The sequence below is a fragment of the Agelaius phoeniceus genome, chromosome 2, assembly GCF_051311805.1.
Source record: "Agelaius phoeniceus isolate bAgePho1 chromosome 2, bAgePho1.hap1, whole genome shotgun sequence".
Classification (NCBI taxonomy): domain Eukaryota; kingdom Metazoa; phylum Chordata; class Aves; order Passeriformes; family Icteridae; genus Agelaius; species Agelaius phoeniceus.
The window spans coordinates 90,019,492-90,039,239 of NC_135266.1; the positions used below are offsets into that span (position 1 = coordinate 90,019,492).

At 50.4% G+C, this 19,748-nt stretch overlaps 2 protein-coding genes across 3 annotated transcripts; one reads left to right on the top strand and one right to left on the bottom strand.

Annotated features, from left to right (window-relative positions):
• Positions 1 to 62: 62 nt before the first annotated feature.
• USP5 (ubiquitin specific peptidase 5) lies at positions 63 to 15,560 on the bottom strand. Of its 2 annotated transcripts, none has more exons than XM_054653482.2 (20): positions 15,403 to 15,560; positions 13,832 to 13,957; positions 13,468 to 13,534; positions 10,527 to 10,660; positions 10,064 to 10,209; positions 8,948 to 9,132; positions 8,284 to 8,378; positions 7,582 to 7,775; positions 7,358 to 7,429; positions 6,034 to 6,115; positions 5,691 to 5,816; positions 5,098 to 5,251; positions 4,537 to 4,711; positions 3,124 to 3,212; positions 2,808 to 2,930; positions 2,067 to 2,210; positions 1,771 to 1,916; positions 1,533 to 1,686; positions 825 to 909; positions 63 to 659 (listed from the first exon to the last, which is right to left on the bottom strand). In XM_054653482.2, exons 1-20 carry the CDS (start codon positions 15,508 to 15,510, stop codon positions 566 to 568), a joined length of 2,499 nt encoding a protein of 832 aa, XP_054509457.1. In that variant the 5' UTR covers positions 15,511 to 15,560; the 3' UTR covers positions 63 to 565. The 2 variants fall into 2 exon arrangements, with proteins under 2 accessions (XP_054509457.1, XP_054509455.1); XM_054653480.2 differs by having other exon boundaries at positions 2,739 to 2,930.
• A 331-nt stretch (positions 15,561 to 15,891) lies between these two features.
• Positions 15,892 to 18,313, top strand: CDCA3 (cell division cycle associated 3). Its single transcript, XM_054655030.2, has 5 exons — positions 15,892 to 16,047; positions 16,121 to 16,250; positions 16,331 to 16,534; positions 17,455 to 17,576; positions 17,965 to 18,313. The coding sequence occupies exons 1-5, from the start codon at positions 15,934 to 15,936 to the stop codon at positions 18,097 to 18,099; spliced, it is 705 nt and encodes a 234-aa protein (XP_054511005.2). The 5' UTR covers positions 15,892 to 15,933; the 3' UTR covers positions 18,100 to 18,313.
• Positions 18,314 to 19,748: the final 1,435 nt, after the last annotated feature.

The window sequence follows — 19,748 nt, forward strand, 5'->3', positions numbered from 1 at the left end:
GAGCCCCGCCCCCTGCCCCACCCGCGCGCCCGCGGCCGGCGGGGTCAGACCGGAGCCAGGGCGGTATTTCGACTTTTATTTTGTCCCTCGTGTATTTTGGCATGTCAAGGGCACACAAGGGGAAGCGCTGCTCGTGGCCCACCTTGCTGCCCGCCCCACGCCCCCGCCCGACAGGGCGGGCAGGAGGAACCCCCCCCATTCACAAGCCACACGTACACACAAGCCCCCTCCTCTCCTTCCGGACAGCAAGGAGGTGGCATCATCCCACCAAGCAGCGAAGCACTAGGGCTGTGTGTCACGGGGGTGAGGACAGTGAGGACATTTCCTATAGAAACAGATATTCCCAACCCCCCAAACCCCCTTCACTCATGTCCACAGGGGCTCCAGCCCCCAGCCGATTAGTCAGTGAACTCGTCTCCCCGTGTCTCCACAGAGAGGCCGTGAAGGGACTGGGGAAAGGAGCAGGGACGAGAAGGACCCTGCTCCCACCCTCACTGCCCCCACCCCTTTTCCCCCCCACACCTTCAGCCCACTCTCCCCCCACCACACACAGCAAGAGGATGTTCTAGCTGGGAATCCGCTGGTAGAAGTAGATGTAGCCCAGGTCCTTGGGGGGCTTCTCAGAAGCACAGACTTTCTGGTCGTTGTAGATCACCCACCTGCAACAGGCACAAGAGGAGCTCAGGAATGCCATTCCATGGCTAAGACACAACTTGATTACACTCACCTGCTCTCAGCCCCAACCCCCAAGACCTCTAAGGAAATGGGGCAGGATGGGGATTTAAACCAGTCCCTCAGTTCCCTTACACTGTGGAAAACCTTACCTGCCATCTTTCTTGATGTGACAAACATAATGTCCGCACATAGTTGAAGTGCCCATGTGGCTGATGAAGGCAAACAGCTGATATTCTTGAAAGGAGGAGGGAAGAGAGGATTGTCAGGGAAAGAGGAAAGATGTCTTACTCCCTAACACCCTGTGCAAGGCCCCCTCTAGAGAAGGATCCCTGAAGGAAGCTTTGCTGGGTAATAATTTAGAACTTGATCCCCATCAAGTGTGACTGTGAGTGCTCTTAAGGCCAAGCATACAGGGAAATAGGAGATGCTAACTTCCATTTAGCCTTCTCCCAACTTTTTATTTGGGCCATGGGTGCTGGATGGGTAAGGCAGGGATTTCACCTCCCTACAGCCTCCAGCAGCACTGGCACAAATTCTGCTTTTTTCAGTGGGAACCAAAAGGGCAAAAAAAGCCTCCCAGCACCACTGGACAAAAGCAGCACAGCCCCTCCTGTCTTTCACGTGATGGCACTTCCCCAGCCTCTCTCTTATTGGCTTCCACGTAATCCTCATCCAGCCTGAAGGGTCTAGAATACTTTGCCATTCCTTCCCTCTTCCTCCCTGCTTCCACCTCTACAACCAGACCAGCTCTGCAATAGCTGCTGTTGCTAAAACTTGCAGTACTGCATGGATCAGGAACGACAAAAAAATGTTGAGTTTGCACCCCAAAATCCACATTCCTCTGGCTTGGAACTCACTTCCAGGCCCATCGCGCACTTTGGGACCCACGGGGACGGATTCAGAGATGGACTCGGCTGCCGAGCGCCCCTCTGAGATATCCATAGCAGCTTCTGCATCGAGGTCATCAATGTGACTGAAGATCCAATCCACAGCACGCTCCAGACTGTTGTTCTGGAAGGAAAAAGAAGACAGTGAACTTGGGAATTCCTGTTCCTGGGAAAATCCTTGCGCTCTGATGTCACTCGTGCCTCTCACCGTGGCTCTAAGCGCTTTCATTGCCTGGTCCCGGGAGAAGCCCATGGAGACAATGGTGGCCACACTGTCTTCTGAAGGAGGGTCTGGGCAGGCAATAGTTGACCCTGGCCCACTGGATCCAGGGAGAACTAACGGGTTAGCAAAGTCTGCAGCAGGGAACACAACACAGCTCAGAGTAATCAGATCTCTCCAAGAGGGTACAGCCCAAGTCCAAACTACTTCAGTTTTCCACTGCGGTAGTAGGACACAAGAACAGCCCAGAAGCAGTAAGCTTCACCACGACCATGGCCTCGTACCTGGATCATCCATATGTGACATGACCCAGTTCATGGCCGCCTCAACCCCACTGTTCCCTGTGTAATACACGGCTTTGCGGCAGGCATCCATGGGAAAGCCCATTTCCACTAGCTGGATAATCACCGACTCATCCAGCATGGGTGCTGTGGGGAGACAGATGTTAGAGTCACCCACTCCCACCCATCCCTGCTGGCTCCATTTCATCTCATGTCACACAGCCTCCAAAGCCACCACTTCCTAGCTTTATTTCACACCAAGTTCCATCTCTTGGCTTTTCTCAGCCACCTTTCTTCTCCAGAAGAGCAGTCTCACACACAGGCAAAATGATTCAACCATGAACTCGAGAGCACTGGCTCTTCCGTGGGCTCTGAACCCGCTCCCACTGTGGTTTATAAAAATTAAATACCCCTACCAATTAAATCCTGTATAAATCCCAGCTCTGCCTCCTCTAAATGCACTGGACACGCCACCCCATCTTGCACAGAACAGGAATCAACAAACCCCCTTGCATAACACCCTTGCATAACAAGCATGCAAGGGAGGCAGCTGGCAATCGCTGACAAAAGGACAGGGAAAGTCTGAGCAAGTGGGAAACTGCTAGCATGGGACACAAGGCAAGGAGAGCAAGGAAATGAGTCAGGCATCAGGAAGAGAGGAGGAGAATCACTAACATGTCGGAGAGGAGAAGTGAGGGGAGCAGAAGGAGTCGTCGTCCTCGTTGCCATAGAACCCCAGGCTACCTTTGGGCTCATCTGGTGTCACCAGTGGGGGTGCGATGTCTGGCATTTCCTCTTCTCCTTCCTGCAGCCCCGTTCCCTGCAGTGCAGAGATATCCAGCTCCTCTGGCATTTCAATGGAAACATCTGCAAGATATGGTCTTGCTCAGCCTCCACATAGGGGCACAAACAAAGGACTTGGCTGGGAGATCTGGAAGGGTAAATCCCTGGGGATGTCTGCAGCAACTTTTGGGATAGCTACTTTCCTCCTAGCAGTAATGACCACAATATCCATATGACTCCCAGTACCTATATGCTCTGTACTTCTCATCCTCCTTACCAAGCTTTTTGGGCACCCAGTCCAGACCGAAAGTGAACTTCTTGATCTGGATGACCAGATAATCTGGGAAAGAGGCGAACCGCGTCGTTCTGGAAGAGACACGTAACATTTTTAAACACCTTGTCAGCAGAGACTGAGGGTATCTAGCTGATCCAAGAAATCAGTGAGTAGGACAGAGCCATGTCCTGAGCAAGTTGGGGGATACACCTGTCTGTCCAGCTTGTCTGTGCTGAATTTAAAGCTCCTCAAATACAGAATCATTTCTAAGGCAGAAGTCCTAACAAGATGAGGTGGAATGCAAATCTTGGAGATGAAAAAAAATAGTATATATTCTCTACCTTCCAATCTTGTATTTTACAAGCCTGGTTAGATTTTGTTTAATTAAAAGTCTAACCCTTAAGGAATGTAGTAGAAATAACTCTTTTTATTAGACCAACAGATACACCTGCAGGAACTGTCAAGAACACTTTTTTGGATATGAAACAGAAGCAGTGACTTTTAAGTTAACTGAATTTGATTAAACATTATTTAGTTAGACAATTTGAGAGAGAAAGTGTCTGGAATCTATGAAACAGAGGGGAACATTTGTGAAGGGAGAAGCACCTGTAAGTGAGACAGATACTCATTACCAGGTGATAATTGCAACGTGCTGTAGAACTAAATTAAGTGACAGTAAAGTGTTTGAATACGACTCAGAAAAAATTAAAACAAAATGTTAATTTTCAATGTGATGTCTGTTTATAGTAGCTATTGCTTAATAATGGATCATTTGTTTAATAATTAAATTAATTAATTACTATTAATTAATTAATGGTATAGAAAAGCACTTCCAACTCTGATGACTTTCATTGCAAAAGAACACTCAGCATCACAGCAGAAAGCTGCTTACATTTCTAGTCTTGTCACTTCAACTTTGCACTGTTGCATGTGCGACAAGCAGTGAGAAAAATTAAAGCTGTTTTTAAAACCTTGCTACTAGCATTTAAACTAGCATTCTTTCAAAGAACTCATGCATCTGTTACACTCAGTGTTCTGCTCAGATCTTCACAGTTAAAAACTTGAAGAAATTTTAGAGATAGTGCAAGATCAGCGTCATCATACAGTCAGTACAGATTTCAAAGCTAAATTTTAAATTTACAGTAAAAGATACTATTTTCTGAAATACCACTGTGTTTTTGTAGCCTCTCAGCAACCGAAATCTGATGGCTAGGACTTCACTAGCACTGCTGTTCTGCCCACTGAGGGTAACATCCAGAACTGATGAACTGATCCCCTCTCTGCTTCAGTGTTCTATGCACCCAGGGTGTGGAGGACTACAAAGCTTCAGTAATCTTCTTCCCCCAAGCCACTACAAGAGGTCCCCAGAGATGCAACTAAGGCCAGCTCATCACAGCTTAGCTGACACACACTTACTTGAGAGCCACAGACTTGGCCTGCAAGGCTGTGCTCCAGAAATCATCCACCTGTTCTGGAGCTCCATAGGCCTCTAGGCAGGAGCTGAAAGGCACCTTGGCTCGCACCAGCTCAGGCAGTGGCTGCTTCTCCTCCTCTGCCTGCCTCTTCTTCTCCTCATACTCCAGCAGTTCATCTAGAGAATAAAGCAGAGGAGTCAAGGACCACTTCTAGGTACCTACAAAGTGACTGGTGTAAGCTACAGCCAGAGGCAGAGCAGGCATATAGATACAGGCCAAGGAGAATGGAGCACAGCTTCCAGAGCACAGTTCTGCTACTGCAGTCACTCCTGTTGTGCTGCTGAATCACAGCCCAGCTTGTGGTAGCCGAGGGAGAGGCTCCAGAGGGACATCACTGTGTCACACCACCTCTGAAGATATCAGCCTGATCCCAAAAAGCAGGAGAAGGACCTGGCCTCAGAAGTGGCAAAGAAGTTCCTCTTTCATTTAAGGAGTTCTGTGAGAAGAGTACAATATACAAACCTAGGGCTTGCTACTGTTGTGGTGTTGGCACATTACTGACCTTTGTTGAGTGCAGCATCCATGGGCACAGGCAGCTGCATAATGTAGTCCACACGCTGGGTATATTTCACCTTTTCTGTGGCCAGGCACTTCAGCTTCTCCTCCACCAGAAAACGGAAGACCTCGTTAGGGTTCTCCGAGCTGCGGCAGTTCCTCTGGAGAAGGAGAAATTAGAAGGACAGATGTAATATCAGAATGGCACAAAAATGATCTGCAGTAACAGTGATGTCACACAGCACATGGCTGAAGAGTAGTCACTTCTGTACCCAGTACCCTGGAAAAGACAGCAAAGAGGAAAGTTAAAGCCAGCTTCTGTGCTCCAGGAAGCCATGGCATTCCTGCTCCTAGAGAAGAAACTTTACACCTCCAGCTGTGCCACTCCCAAAAAATATTTCTCCAGGGAATCAGCCCTGAAAACATGGCCAAGCACCTATTCTTCTCCACCCTGGCAGGTGCTAGATGGCCCACTTCCCTGTGTTCTTTCCCTCTCTCTGCTCTCACTGCCAGCTTCTCACCTCCACTCCTCACCCCTTGCTGTGGGAAGAAAATCAAGCTGGACTTTTCCATGATTTGACAGATAGACTCAACCATTACCTCCACCATGTTGATGAAGTGCAGAAAGAATTCCTGGGCATCCTGCTGTCGGTTAGTGGAAAACTCTGGGTGCCCCTTTCCAATGAGGGACTTGAACATGCGTGGAGCAATGCCATTTTGCATACCCTGCAAAGAACAATGTGGAAGAAGGTGGTCATAATTTGCCAAGCATGTGTCCTGGCATGTAGCACTCTATTCTTAGCCATGCTTTTCTTCAGGTGACAGGCCTTGCAAGAAGCCCCAGCACATGTCTTCAGAAAGGGTTCTCCCTCCTTTGCCATGTAGCACACAACAATACCTCATGCAACACACACATGAAGGGGATGCCATGTCCAAGCCTCACCTTCTGATCAGGCTGCTGCTCCCCATCTGCAGAAGCTGGCCTTGAATACTCTCCAGAAAGCAGTCCATGGCCCAGTTTGGCTCTGGAATGACAAAGTCACTGTTAGTATCAATGTTTCTTCAATTTCCCATGCTCCAGGAGCCACAGCAACCCATCCAGCTCTGACACTGTCATGGGCTGTCAATCTCACAGATAATAGCTTTCTCTGCTGCACCAGGCAAGATTATCTTATAGTAGTCTGCTCTCTCTGGCCCCTGGAGACATCACTGATTTCAAAGTTACCAGGGCTTTAGGGTGCCAATCTCAACCACTGCTTGCACACTGAGTAGAACAAGAAGGAACAGCTGGTGCTGAGCCACAGAGCAGCTGTGCAACAGCCAAGCTGAGCTGCAGCCTGACGGGGGAATGGAGCAGTGTCTGACTGTGCAGGAGACAACAGGGCACAGAGAAATTGTCTGAGCCAGAAATAGCACTGCTGTGAGCAGACTGGTCACGTTCTCCCAGAGGAAAGATTGACTGCATCAGGCACTTAATGGACAACAGTATGTGTTTAGAGATTTACTCCTACACCCAGAGCCTCCTGCTATTCCATTTCACTCCAGTCCTTCCCCATCATTATTGCCATTTGTCTGGAACCAAGCCTTACCAATTCCTCCTTTTGACCAGGTAATCATCCTTCTGGCTGTCTCACCTTAATCCCCTCTCAGTGAACACCTCACTCCAGGCTGCCTGAATTTAGAATCCTCCTGTACCACTGAACTCCCTGTCCACAAATGCCACCTTCCATTCCTCCACCCCAAACTTCCACATGCTTGTTTGAGAGCAGCTGCAGCACAGACTTGACATACTTGAAATGCAACCCCCTCCCAAATCTTGTTTTTCTCCTTCTGCATATTCTCCTGCACAGTACCTCTTGAGGGAAGCCTTTTTAGGCATACATAAGTTATCTAGTGAGAATAAAGCTGCCTAAACCTATGTATCCCCTTGCTCTTTGCCATCTCCCTCTACTACAGATAGCAAGCCCCTTTTAACTATTATGCAGAGAGAAGCTGCCTCCCAGAAATCCCCCCAGTTCAACAGGCACAACACACAAAATACATTTCAGAGCCTCTCATGAACACAGGGTGCACTCTGTCCTCTCCATCTAGGGCATTCAGCTGAAATTCCTTGGCTTAGATCCTCATTGATCACTGAGGATCAGTGTTTCTGGTGACAGGCAAGGAAAGAGAGGTGAGGCTTGAGGGAGAATCCTGAAGCAAAGGAGCACAGAGGGGATGCATCCAGGCAGCCTCAGCCTTCCTTCTCTCACCAAAATTCTACGTACACTTGTGTGCTGAAATCCTGTGTGGGGTCCGAAGGTGCACTTTGGAATATCTTCTCCAGCTTGTCCACATACCTGCAGAGCAAAACAGAGCAATCTAAGGGATATGCAGCTTCATCTGGTACAGATGCAGTTCTGAGCATGATTACTGCCACAGAAGCGCCCAGCCCGAGGGGACCTTTGTACTGATCCCAGCCTAATGGAAAGGAGTGATTAAGCTCACTTACTTTCTCTGGAAGTCTGGGATACTGAACAGCACCTGCATCACAGAATTGAGGTAGCAACTGTTGCCCAGGTTACGGATACCAGTGTACCCAGGCCCATAGAGGGGCTTGAGCTGAACACCAGACTCCTGGATGAGCTCCCACTCGCCAATGCGCTGGTTCATGTCTATTTCCAGTTCTGTCATTGTCTTGTCTGTCTGCAGAGGGAAAGAACAGGAAAATCCTCAAAGAAGACTCAAGGCAACATCAGAGGTGTGAAAAGTGCAACGCTGTAGAGAAACAGAGTCAATCCATTCTGGTTTATTCTCTAAGTAGAGGAGGAAGAAACAAGAGTTGTTTCCATATATAAGAATACCTAGGACAGAAAGAGGAGGGAAAAGAAATAATGTGAGACATCTGAATGATTCCCTAGGAAGAGGCATGGAAACTGCACACTAACAAAAAAAGGTCAGCACCTGGGAGCCTCCCTGCCCACAGTATTGACACATAATCCCAGGGAAATAATCCTGAGGGACATGAAAGAAAGGCAAAAAAGGCAATCAAAGAAGAGAGGCAGATGAGACAACTCTCTGTGTGCCAAAAAACCCAAGGTTTCTTGACCAGGAATGGCTCTGTATAGCCACAGAAAGTTGGAATCTAGCAAAGACACCTCAGAGCTGCTTCTCTCTCCCTCTGGGCCCGTGGAGGACACCACTTCCTCCTCACCTTCTGCATCTTGAGCATGTCAATCCCAAAGTGTGCCAGGTGTTCTGCCAGGTTGGGATCCAACACCATGTCATCCTCATCATAGGAGTAGACATCTATGCAGGAAAACAGAAAAAAAAGGAACTTATAATGGCCTGTGATCTCAAATTCACAGCTGGATGAAGAAAGCGCTCAGAACTGGGTGTTTTGACTAACTGAGCCATTGGACTTTCTGCCCTTTCTCAGCAGAATAACATTAACAGACAGAATGGTGTTCTAAATCCTCCTAAACATGTGACAAGACAACTTTGTCACTGATCAGGGTACAGAGGTACACTTATGCCAGGAGTAATGAAAATAGGTTACTGTGCCATATACTCTCTGCTCAGGATTTGAACACACGATTCTTTGATAAACACCCCAACACAGAAAATCAGACAGCAACCTGGATAACTATTCTAAAAGCTCCCAATTACAAGGGAGGGGCAGAGGAAGGCGAGGTTTTTTTATCAGCTCGTTCTTTGCCTCACACAAGAAGCAGGTCAGAGAGGCAAAGTTCACAAAGGGATGACACGGCGTGTTCCAGGTCACAAGATGGCCAACACCACCCTGATACCTGCAAGAGATCTGCGTCAGCCTGAGAGGTGCCTGGCCTCCCTAAGCCTGGGAGGAGCCCCATTCTCACCAGCCCCATCAGGAGTGATTGTTCCCAGTTTCACAGCCAGAGGGTAGCCGGTTTCTCGGTAGTGCTCGACCGCGTGGTTGTTGCCGCCGCTGCCGTCGAAGTAGCGCCGACCGCAGAGGATGGCTCCGTCCGTCATGTTCAGCCACAGGTTCTCCTTCATGTCACACTTGCTGCACTTCCAGCCACTATTGACAAGGACCAGAGAAAAAGAGATCAGAGGGAAAACATCTGGGTTCTACCTCCCAAGCCCTCACCATTGCTGCCCACTGCAATATCTGTAGTGTGAGTGATGCCATTCCTCTTCTACTACAGAACACTGAGAATCCTGACATACCCTAGTGTGCTACTTCCTCTGAATCTACTGTGACAAGGTGTCAGGACCCAGGACATCCCTCTGGCTGTCCTGAGCAGCCAAGACCCCTGCCAGGGGTCTCAGAGACCCTGGCACAGAGACCAAAATGCCTGGGTTTTGATTATGACTTGTGGAGCAAGTTACCAACCTTAGATGAAGATCTGCAAGGCCACAACAAATTAAGTAGAATGATAGTGAATTTATCACGGGGTGAAAAAGTAGATTTTGGTTTTTTTTAGAATGGAGGTTCAGGGGGGCAAGATGGAGGGATCTGGGTGTGTCCTGCCTTTCTCCTTCTTCTTCTTGGCCTCCATCTTCTGCTGTGATGTTGGCACTTTTAGATTGGTTTAGAGTAGAAGCTCACTGTCTAACATAGGTGATAGGTATTGGAAAGTTATTGTAAACATTGTATACATAGGTTTTAGTATAAAGACATAACATCACCCCGGGGGCAGGCAGAGTGCCTGGACTGTCTTGCTGAGCGGACCTTGGCAGGACAGGAGAAAGCATTTTATAGCTAAGATACAATAAAGCTAAGATACAACCTTGAGGCCAAGAAATGAAGAGCCCTGACTCCTTCTTCCAGTGCCAGGCTGGGAAAAGAGACTTTCTAACGCATCTCAGGGTCACTCTGACCAGCTAGAGACCCCGACAACAAGGCACACCTGGAGACTCCCAAAAGAAGCCTCATCTGCTGCTGCAGCCCAGCACAGGAGAAGGGCCTGGGACACGAGTGACACAGCAAATTCTAGTACTATGCTCACCACGGTGGGATGCGAACATCGTTCTGAAGCTGGTGCAGGGAAAAAGCGTGCTTGGAAACACGGCGAACCTCCCCATCCCAAGCCTGCACCTCCTGCTTCCGTGAGGCTGAATCTGCTGTCAGGATGGCCTCAATCGCACTGGCAATCTGGAACCAGGACAGCAGGAGAAAACATGAAGGGCTGGACTACCATGGTAAAGGCACAAGAAGCTTCCAGTGCTACAGCACTCCACATTTAGAGAAGTTGGTTGGGACTTTTGGGAGCCTCAGTCACACACAAGGCAGAACTCTGTAATATACATATATTATATATATACAGCACTGTGAAAGTGCAGAGCAATCCTGGTGACTGCCAGCTGAGACTTCACAGCAGTTCTGCAAGATCCCCTTCACAGGGCAGTTTCCTTCTCTATAATGGTACATTTCCTCATCAACAGTAACCCCAGCCCTCCAGCCAAACATACCCTGTCTTTGACCATGTCTGGTAGTCCCTCCAGCCCATCACGTGGAATATCCAAATGGTCCGGCAAAATCACTATTTTTACATCTTCGTCATATTCAAACTTTTCTTCTGTGATGTCAAATCCACCTTCTACACCTACAAGAAGAAAAAACATTGTGGTAACAGGTGAAACCAAAGAGCTTGGGAAGCTTCTTTCCCCACAGCTTACATGAAATAAAGCACCATGACTAAGACAACTATCTCAATCAGTGATCCACAATCTTTCTTCCACTTCTGGATCCCAGAGCTTCTGCTGGTGCTGTGGACTTCACAGGAACAATTATAAGCCTAGTGATAATAGATTTTGTTTCTCCCAGCTCTTTTTACAGATGCTTAAAAACAATCTCCAGACTCTGGCTACAAGCAGGAAGAAAACCAAACCTCCTCTAGATGGGCACTGTGAAGAGAGCCGTGATAAAGCATGGGTGTTCAACCTTAACCAGAATACTCAAGAGAATGAATGGAGATGTGCATGAAGAGATCATCTTGTAAGCCAGGACAAAGGTCAGGTCTCTCAGCATCTTTAAGAAGTCTGTCTCTTTCTTGCCTTTTCCAGAAAGGATGGTCTAGAGTCCAGCACTCAAGCAAGAAGAACCAGGAGCTCCTCTGGAACCAGAACATCCAGAATTGCAGAAAAAGTCTGAGCAAAGGTACAGTGATAGTGGTTTCTATGTCCACCTAGCTGTGCTCTCCAGAGGTTGCACCAGAAACTGGAGATCCATACATAAAAGGTTATTTGCCAGTTATAAAGAGCCATCATGGACACCCACCAAAACATCTGCAGTTTCTGCAGATTCCCTCACCTACAGTTTTTGGACTATATAGGTCCTCAGAGGAAAAGCTTGGCCTTCTCTGTTCTGCAGATATTCACATCCTCCATCCCAAAAGGAAACAGGCAGAAGACACATGGCTTATTAGCAGCCTAAACCCCCTGTGTTTTTAAACTGAATTTCATTTATTCCCGGAAAAATTGCACGCTGTGACTGCAATAATCTCTGCAACAAATATCTGAACATCTGCAGCTGCAACAAATCTCTGAAGGGAAGAAAAGCTTTCGCTGCTCAGTGCCTCTGCCTCAAGAATCCTGTGTGCAACACAGTTCTGATAATCACTACTGCATTTTCTTGAAACATTCTTGTCAAAAATATCCAGTCCCATGATATCTCCTGCAACTCCCTCCCTCCTTAGATACCTACAATTTTTACACTATGCACAAACTGCTGCATATGAACACAATGATTTTAGAAAACAGTCACCAGCATCATGCAACAACATACCTAGATAATCCTCATCCTCTTCTGTGCCTCTCCAGCACAGCCCAGAGATTTCCTGTCACCACTTCACAGAGTAAGGCAATACACAACCCCCCAGGGCATTACACCATTCCTGAACCCTAAACAAACTAAACCAGACTGGTGAGGTCCCCTCAGGTGGTTTTGTGAGCCTTCTGAGGCTCCAGATGAGAAAGAGGGTCAATAGTCACCAGCTTGCCCTGAGGTACACTGCCTCCCTTTCCATGGTGGTACCTAAGCATCACACACCACAAAAGTCCATCTACCAACATGCAGGCATAGGAGGCAAGCACTGCAGATCTCTCATTGAGAGGGGGAAATGAGGTACAGAGAGATCAAGGGCTACATTTTGTTCACAAATCTTTCTAGTACTTTAAAAAAATCTCCCATGTCAGAATTAGCTATACCACCACAGTTCAGCTAAAACAAAGATTAAAAAAAAACTTCTCCTGAACTTGAGACCATTGTCCCACAGGGCCAATACTTTCTTTTATTCTCTCCTGCTCCATTCACACCACTAAGCTGTTATCACAGGCAGGTATTTGCCAACTCACTGACAACACTTGGTGAAAGACCTTTGAAGAATTCAGGATGCAGAAATAACTCATAATGCAGACCAGGCCTCATGTCTCCAAAAGCAGCATAATCATATTTATACATAAAAGCACTGGCTATCTGAAGAAACAGAGACTTCAGCCTCAATTTTGCTAGGAGTGTTCTTTGGGGCTCTATTCAGCTCACCAGCAAAACAAGGAGCAGCTGCCGTCTTAATAGTGATGTTTGTGCTCTGGCAGTAGACGAGTCACTGGGCGTCTACACCAGGGAAAAAGTGAGCCAAAATCAAGACATTCACAGTCCAGATTCTGGATTTCCCTCTAGTGGTCAGCTTCCAGCAAGCCAAGAACCTGTTACTGCTACAAATGTTCCTGTTCCTTCCTTTGTGTGTCTCCATAATGGCTCAGAAATTACCAGCTGAGACTGCTCCAAATAAGCAGCGTCTCCACTGACTGCCATGACAGCCTTCTCAGTCGGTGAAAGACAGTAATGGGAACACCAGCCTTGCTCTTCCAAAAAATTGAATATTTAAAATATTTTTTATGTTTTAATGTTCATGCATTTCCTCCAGTATCAAGACCTAATGAACCAAAAATGCTAACACAGCATTTCTCATTAATTTCTTCCTTGTCTGTATCAATAATGCTAGTTTAATATCAGAAGAGTTTAAAAAATAGTTTTTCTGCCAGGACCTTCAAGCTGACTTTTCTCAGACACAAATTTTCTCAAATTTACTTCAGCCCCATGCTGGGCATATTGTGTTTAAGCAACAGTCCCAGTCGGGTGATCCCCACACCAAGCTGAGCCAGGCATGCAGGGTTACGGCAGAGGATAATAAACATACTTATACACGGAAAACAAGGTGCAACTCTGGACACAGAACACAACCACCACCTTAATGACTGTTCTACAGACACTGCTCACCGGAGACACACTGGAAAACATGAAATCTGAATTTGGCCAGGGATACTAGCCAAGAAGAGTAAAGCAGGAGAGACAAACCAGGCAGCCCCTGGCTGAACACAGGGACCATACAGCACATAGGTGCTCCCTTACCAATGGCCAAACGAGTTGGTTTCTTCCTCGGGGGGTCCCCAGCACTGGAGTTGGTGTCTTCTTCCTTCTGTGGCATTGAGAAGAAATAGGGAAATAAGAGTTAAGGGGACAGGCACGCTGTAGTAAGCCTTAGGGACTGAAATCAAGCTACTCTGAAAACAGAAGGAAACCAGGCAGAAACAACATGGGCAATCCATAAAACAACTCAGCACAAGCAGAACTGAAGCACTGGTGTCCCTCAATTCACCAGGAAAAACAACAGCTGTATCTCAGGAGAGAAAACTCTATATCTGATGGAATACACAGACACAGCCTGGCTCTCAATTTCAGAACAAGTTTGAGTGTATGTATTTTTATTTTTTACCAGTTTACGTGTTCTTTTGAGGTGCAGGTAGACCCGCTGGCCTGTTTTCTGATAGTGCTTTTCCACATACTGCTTCCCAAAGCCCAGGAACGTGTTCATGCAGATATACAAGCCGCCATCTGACTCCTGGAAGGAAGGACAGACAAAACTGAAGGGAGGTGGTCAGGAATGGCATTCCAGCTGCTAGGATAGGCAGGGCAGACTAGTCATTATTCATTAAGTCATGGCAACAGCTCATTCCTACATAACAGCCACAAGTAGCTAGTAAGAAATAGGATGGCAAGCCCCAGCCTGGCTGTCCCAGAGGAACAGGTACTCCTGTCATGATGATGTATTTAAAAAACTATTTGTGTGTTCATTTATGGCAGGATGCTACCAAATCAGGAAAGCCTGAGTTTCCAAAAGAGTTTACCTTGCAAAAGGCCCCTAGCACACAGTTTACAAGTTCAGAGCATGGAACAATCATTACCAGCAAAACTGTGGTACCCTGTCCAAACACATGACTCCCAGTGCCATAGGGAATGCTGCCAAGCTACAGTGTGAGGAAGGTTAACAGACCATTGTTTACTTTTGCTGTTGTGTTCAAAAGCCTGTGAGCAGCTTGGAAACAGATACAGAATGTGCCCCCACCATGCCATCAGCAGCTGGAAAACACCACACTCATTCAGCAGATACCCTTTTCAAACTGAAGGGGCAGGGGACCCAAATGCAAGGGTTGGAAAGGAGAGAAACCACTCAGAAGCTTTCAGAAGCTGCTGGGACTGAGACAGAGCAGGCAGCGCAGGGTCAGGCATCCCTGTGAACCTCGGGGAGGGCAAGAGGGCCAGGATGCCATGTGCAGTTGCCCCGAAAGACCCGTATCTCCCTGCTGGAGCCCAGCTCTGCGGGATGGGGCTCAGCACGGACGGGCGCCCGCTAAGAGGCCCAAGGGGCACCTCGCCCTCCCGCTGCCTTCGCCGCCCCTTTGGTCCACTTAGGCCGAGCAGGGGTAGCGCAGGAAGCGCAGGATGTCAGCGGGGCGGAGATGGCTGGAGAAGGGACCACTGCCATCTTAATGACACAGCACCGCCTCGCCCCCCGCCCGCCGGGCCAGGCCAGGCCGCGCGGCGAGGCCGGGGAGGCGGCTCAGACCCGGGCAGGGCGGGACCCCCGGCCCGCCCCCCGCCGCCGAGGGCGGGCCCGGGACGCGCCCGACCCCCCGCCCCCCGCTGGACTACAAGTCCTGGCGAGCCGGGCTCGGAGAGTTCGGGCCGGGGGCGCTCCCTCTCCAGGGGCTGCCGGCGGGCCGGGTCCCCGCCGATCGGGGCGAGCACCCTGCCCACGCCCGCCCCGGCCCCAGAACTACAGCCCCCAGCGCGCCGCGGGCGGGCGGGGCGCACCGCGAAGCACGCCGGGCGTAGTAGTCCGCGAGGGCCCTGCGCGCCGCCCGGGAACGGCCACCGCGGCCACGGGGGAACCACAAATCCCGTGAGGCCCCGCGCGGGCGGCGCCCCGGCCGGCGGCGGGGTGGGAGCCGGCCGCGGCGGGAGCAGCCCGGGCGGACGGGCGGGCCGGCGGCGGGGCGCGCTTACCGGCGTGTCGAAGGAGAAGGCGCACTCGTCCTTGTGGACGCGGTCGCCGGCCTTGGGCACCCGGATGGACGGCAACACCGACAGCAGCGCCTCGCTCAGCTCCGCCATGACAGCGGCTCACCGCGGCACCGCCCACAGCCCCGCCCCACCCAATCGCAGCCCGGCGCGGTCAGGCGGGTCCTAACCAATCGGCAGCGAGGCTGGAGGCCGGACTCGCCCTGCCGACCCGCCGGCTCGCCCAATCGCAACCGCTCTCCGGCCATGGCGGGAGGCGGTGCCGGGCTCCTCCACCAATAACGACATACCGAGGGGCGAGGGGGCGGGACTGTCTCCGAAGATTGACAGCGGGGCGAGGCGGGACGTGACGGGCGGGGACTGCGGAGCCGACGCGCTGGCGGGGCGGGGAGGAGGGCGTGGCGCAGCCAGCCCCGCCCCCTGCACAGCGGCCAATGGGCGGCGGCAGCGCCCGGCGCGCGGGAGATTCGAACGGCGCGTCCGGCGGGGCTGGGGCGCAGTGCGGCCGCCGCCGCCATGGGCGCCTCTGGCAGCGCCCCCGCCACCCCGGCCGCGCCCCGCAACAAGCACCTGGCTCACGTCAGCGACCCCCGCTCTCCTACCGCCGGCATCCTGCGCACCCCCATCGAGGTAGGCGTCCTCCCACCGCCGCTTCCCTCTGCGTGGCTCCGGCCCGCCGCCACCACGGCTGCCCTCTCCGCAGGTGGTGAGCTCCCCGGCGGACAGTCCGCAACCCAGCCCCGCCGAGCCGCCGGCGAGCACTGGCCAGCAGCGTGACCCACGGTCGCCCACGCCCGGCATCTCCCGCACGCCCATGAGAGCCGTGTCGAGTGGTGAGTGAAGCGGCCGTGGGCGGGCGGGTTGGGGGCTACCTGACTCAGAAGCTCACCCCGGCCCCCTCCGTCCCCGGCAGACAGCGTGGACCGCCTGGTGAAGCAGCTCAGCGAGGCCTTCGGGGCCGAGGCCGCGGCTCCCGAGCCGGCGCCTCCGGCAGCGGCGGGCCCCGCCGAGGAGCCGGCCCGGCGGAGCTCCCCGCCCGCGGGCCAAGAGGCGGAGCGGCCGCCCTCGCCCAGCACGGCCCGGCCCGCCCGCCCGGCGGGGCACGGTCTCTCCTCGGGTAAGTGCTCGGTGTGCCGGTGACGGGGCTCCGTGTGCCCAGAGAGCTGCCGGGATGGGCCGTGAGCAATCGGGGCTCTCGGCGCCGTGTGGTTGGGGTGCCTTCTCAGGCATGCTCCCCGCCAGAGCCTGTCCCCAACCCCAGTTCGGCTGTGTCCCACCGCCTGTAGCCTCTGTGGCCCGGACACACTCTGGGAACTGTCATGTCATCGAACAGACTTTTGTCCAGCGATGAGAAATGGTTTTTAAACTGTATTTAAAATCTAGAGGTATACACCAACTCTTCCCCACTCCGCAATGGGTTTGTGACTGTGGAGATCTGTCCAGAGGGACCTTACAGTTTTTCTTTGGGAAGAGCTGTGGAACAAGGGTGGGCAGCACATCTCTGTGCTAAGGCTGAGCAGTTCTGAGAGACTTTGATACAGACTGTGTTTTAGAAAGCTCTGTACTGAGCACTGCTCCTCGGAGGAGTGGCTGAGAACTAACTGTTCAACCTGGAGAGGAAAATGCCCAGGGGGTATCTTGTTAATAGATACAAATACCTGAAGGAAGGGAGAGCCAGGCTCTTTTCAGCGGTGCCCAGTGATGGGATCAGAGGCCAAGGGGACAGAATGGTACACAGGAAGCTCCTGCACACCAGGAAGCACTTTTTTTTCACCATGAGGGTGACCAAGCAGTGGAGCAGGTTGCAGAATCTCTATTGAGATATTCAAGAGACTCCTGGATGTGGTCCTGGACAATGAGCTCTAGGTGACCCTGCTGGAGTAGGTCCTCTTGAGTTCACTTCCAGCATCAGCCTTTCTGTGATCCCTTTGCCTCAAAGCCCTTGGGTAAGTTTTTGATAAAGGCCATGAGGCATTTAAAATCCAGGACTTTTGAGCCTTGTTGTGATGTGCTGGTGTGTTTCCTTTTGTCAACTAGTGAGCAAGCCTATGAGACACAAGGCCAACAACAAACTCATAGCAACATCTGGAGGAACTGGCCGCTCTCCCCTCAGCATTCTACAAGATGATAATTCCCCCAGTTCTCCTGCCCCTCGCCAGGTAAAGCATAATGGGTCATGCTGAGGGAGGGAGATTGAGCTGAAAAAAAGTCAAATCCTTCAATTTCTGTGTCTTATAGGGTCCCAGTTGAGAATTGTGGCCTCCTAGGCCTGTAGAGACTAGAAACTTCACAAATGTTTTTCTGTGGGTCAGTCTTGTCACTAAATGCCTTTGAGTCTTGTTCAGTGTCTGTCTTTGGCCTTACTGTGAAATTGTTCATTTCAGTGCATTCTTTCTCTGGGCTGTAGAAAAAAGTCACTCTTGTACGTTGTCACAAGAGAGTCCAAGCTGAATGGCCTGAAAAATAGGCTACATATTCTGCTGAGAATTAAGTAACTTTCGATTAACTTGTGTTTTACACTCTGTGTTTGGGTTTTTTATTCTCTAGGGCAAGAGGCACGTGTTGGGAGAGAACCTTGGGGAGAAGAAGGAAGTGGATCTGAGCAGGAGCCTTAAATCTGGGAACTGTGCTTGGAGTGACTTGAACAAGGAGAACCAGCAGTGTCCTTTTGTGGAGAACTAGACATTTCTTTTTGCAGGATCTTGCTATAATTTGCTGCTAGGTTTTGAGAATTTTCTAGAGGGAAGAAATCCTACAATAGACTGAAACCCCCAAGCAGTGGTCACATTTCTCGCCTATCCCTGCTGGGGAAAGATTTCTCCCTCCTCTTCCCAGTTTGTCATGTCTAATGTACAGCACAGACTTTGTCTCTTTTACTGTATATCAGCTGTATTGGTTTTTCCGTAGAGTTTTTATCTCTAGTAAATAAATTTGTGTTCAACCTTTGCTGACTGTATGTCCTGATAGTGTGCTTGCTTAGCACAATGCTTTCTCTGGGATAAGGGCTCAGGCGCAAATAGTTCGGCCTTCCATGAGCCTTAAAACTGCCTTGTCCCCTGCCTGGAGCATGCTGAAGGGTATGGCCTTGAATCCATGTACAACAGCGTGAGCTGGGAAGCTGCAGCTCCCTGCAGGAAACTGATGTGTATCCAGTGTCACCTCTGGAGCTGTACTGCTCCTACACTGGCCTGAAACTGAGTTAGGCAAGGGTCTGTCCTGAGGGTGAGATCCAAAATAATGTGAGACAGTGTTGTCCATTGATACTGACCTTCTGTGGGTAAGTTACTAAACCTTGTGGATCTCCAGCTGTCCCAGCAGAGCCTGGGGCCCCTCAGGATGTTGCTCTGAGCCAACAAGTGGAATAGGGGCTGAAAAAAATTATTGTGTAACTGAGCTAAAATATCCAAGCTTTGAAAGGATGCACTTTCATCTCACTTTCCCAACTCCAGCCTCTTCTCACCTAGAGCATGTGAGGAACACCCTCCCCTGGGGATGTGAGCTAAAGCAAGGGCTGTGGATGAGGTGTTGACTGGTTGAGACCAGCAGGCAATAGTCACAGAAAAAGAGTTCTGTTTGCAGTAGCTCATTGCAATGCTGGAAAGAACACAATCTGCACTGCTTCTGTGAGCTTTCTTTATTTGCCTGGGCTATGAAGATCTAAACAGACTTGAAAACATGGGCTGATGGCTACTGGTTAGACAGGGTCACCACACAATGCAGGAGTGAGGCAAAGAGGGAAGGAACAGCAAGAAGCAGACAACAAATAAGAATAAATATAATATTCCCTGATATTCTGGCAGGTCTTGAGGGCTACCTTTCTGCCATTTATGCATAGATAAGACTTGAACTAAAAAGAATAAATGTATTCCCTGCTATTCTGGCAGGTCTGAAGGCTGCCTTTCCCCCCTTGATGCATAGATAGGACTTGAGCTAAGCGTTCCCCTGTGAAAATGAGCCAAATTTACTATAGCTTTATGTCTGAGGTGGTGCCATAGAAATCTCAAATCCAGTGTGTCTCTGAGGCTGTCTGCATGGATACAGGACACCTGTATCCATTACAGAGAAGTTAGGTAGAGTTAAAGCAGGGAGAGAGCTTAGTTTGGGGTGGGTGTTGCATGAGGGGTCCTCTGAAGGAGGAGGAGGAGGGGTATCAGTGTGGGCAGAGGGGTTTGAAGGAACGTGCAGGGTGTCTGAATTGTACTGCAAAGTCCTGAGACAAAGAACAGGTCTTCAAGCCCACACAAGGCTGGAAACTGCTGGGGCTGTTTAGAGAGGGAGAGAAGGGCCAGTGCCTGTGCTCCTGCTCCCCAGCTCCCCCTGCTTCTCCTCCC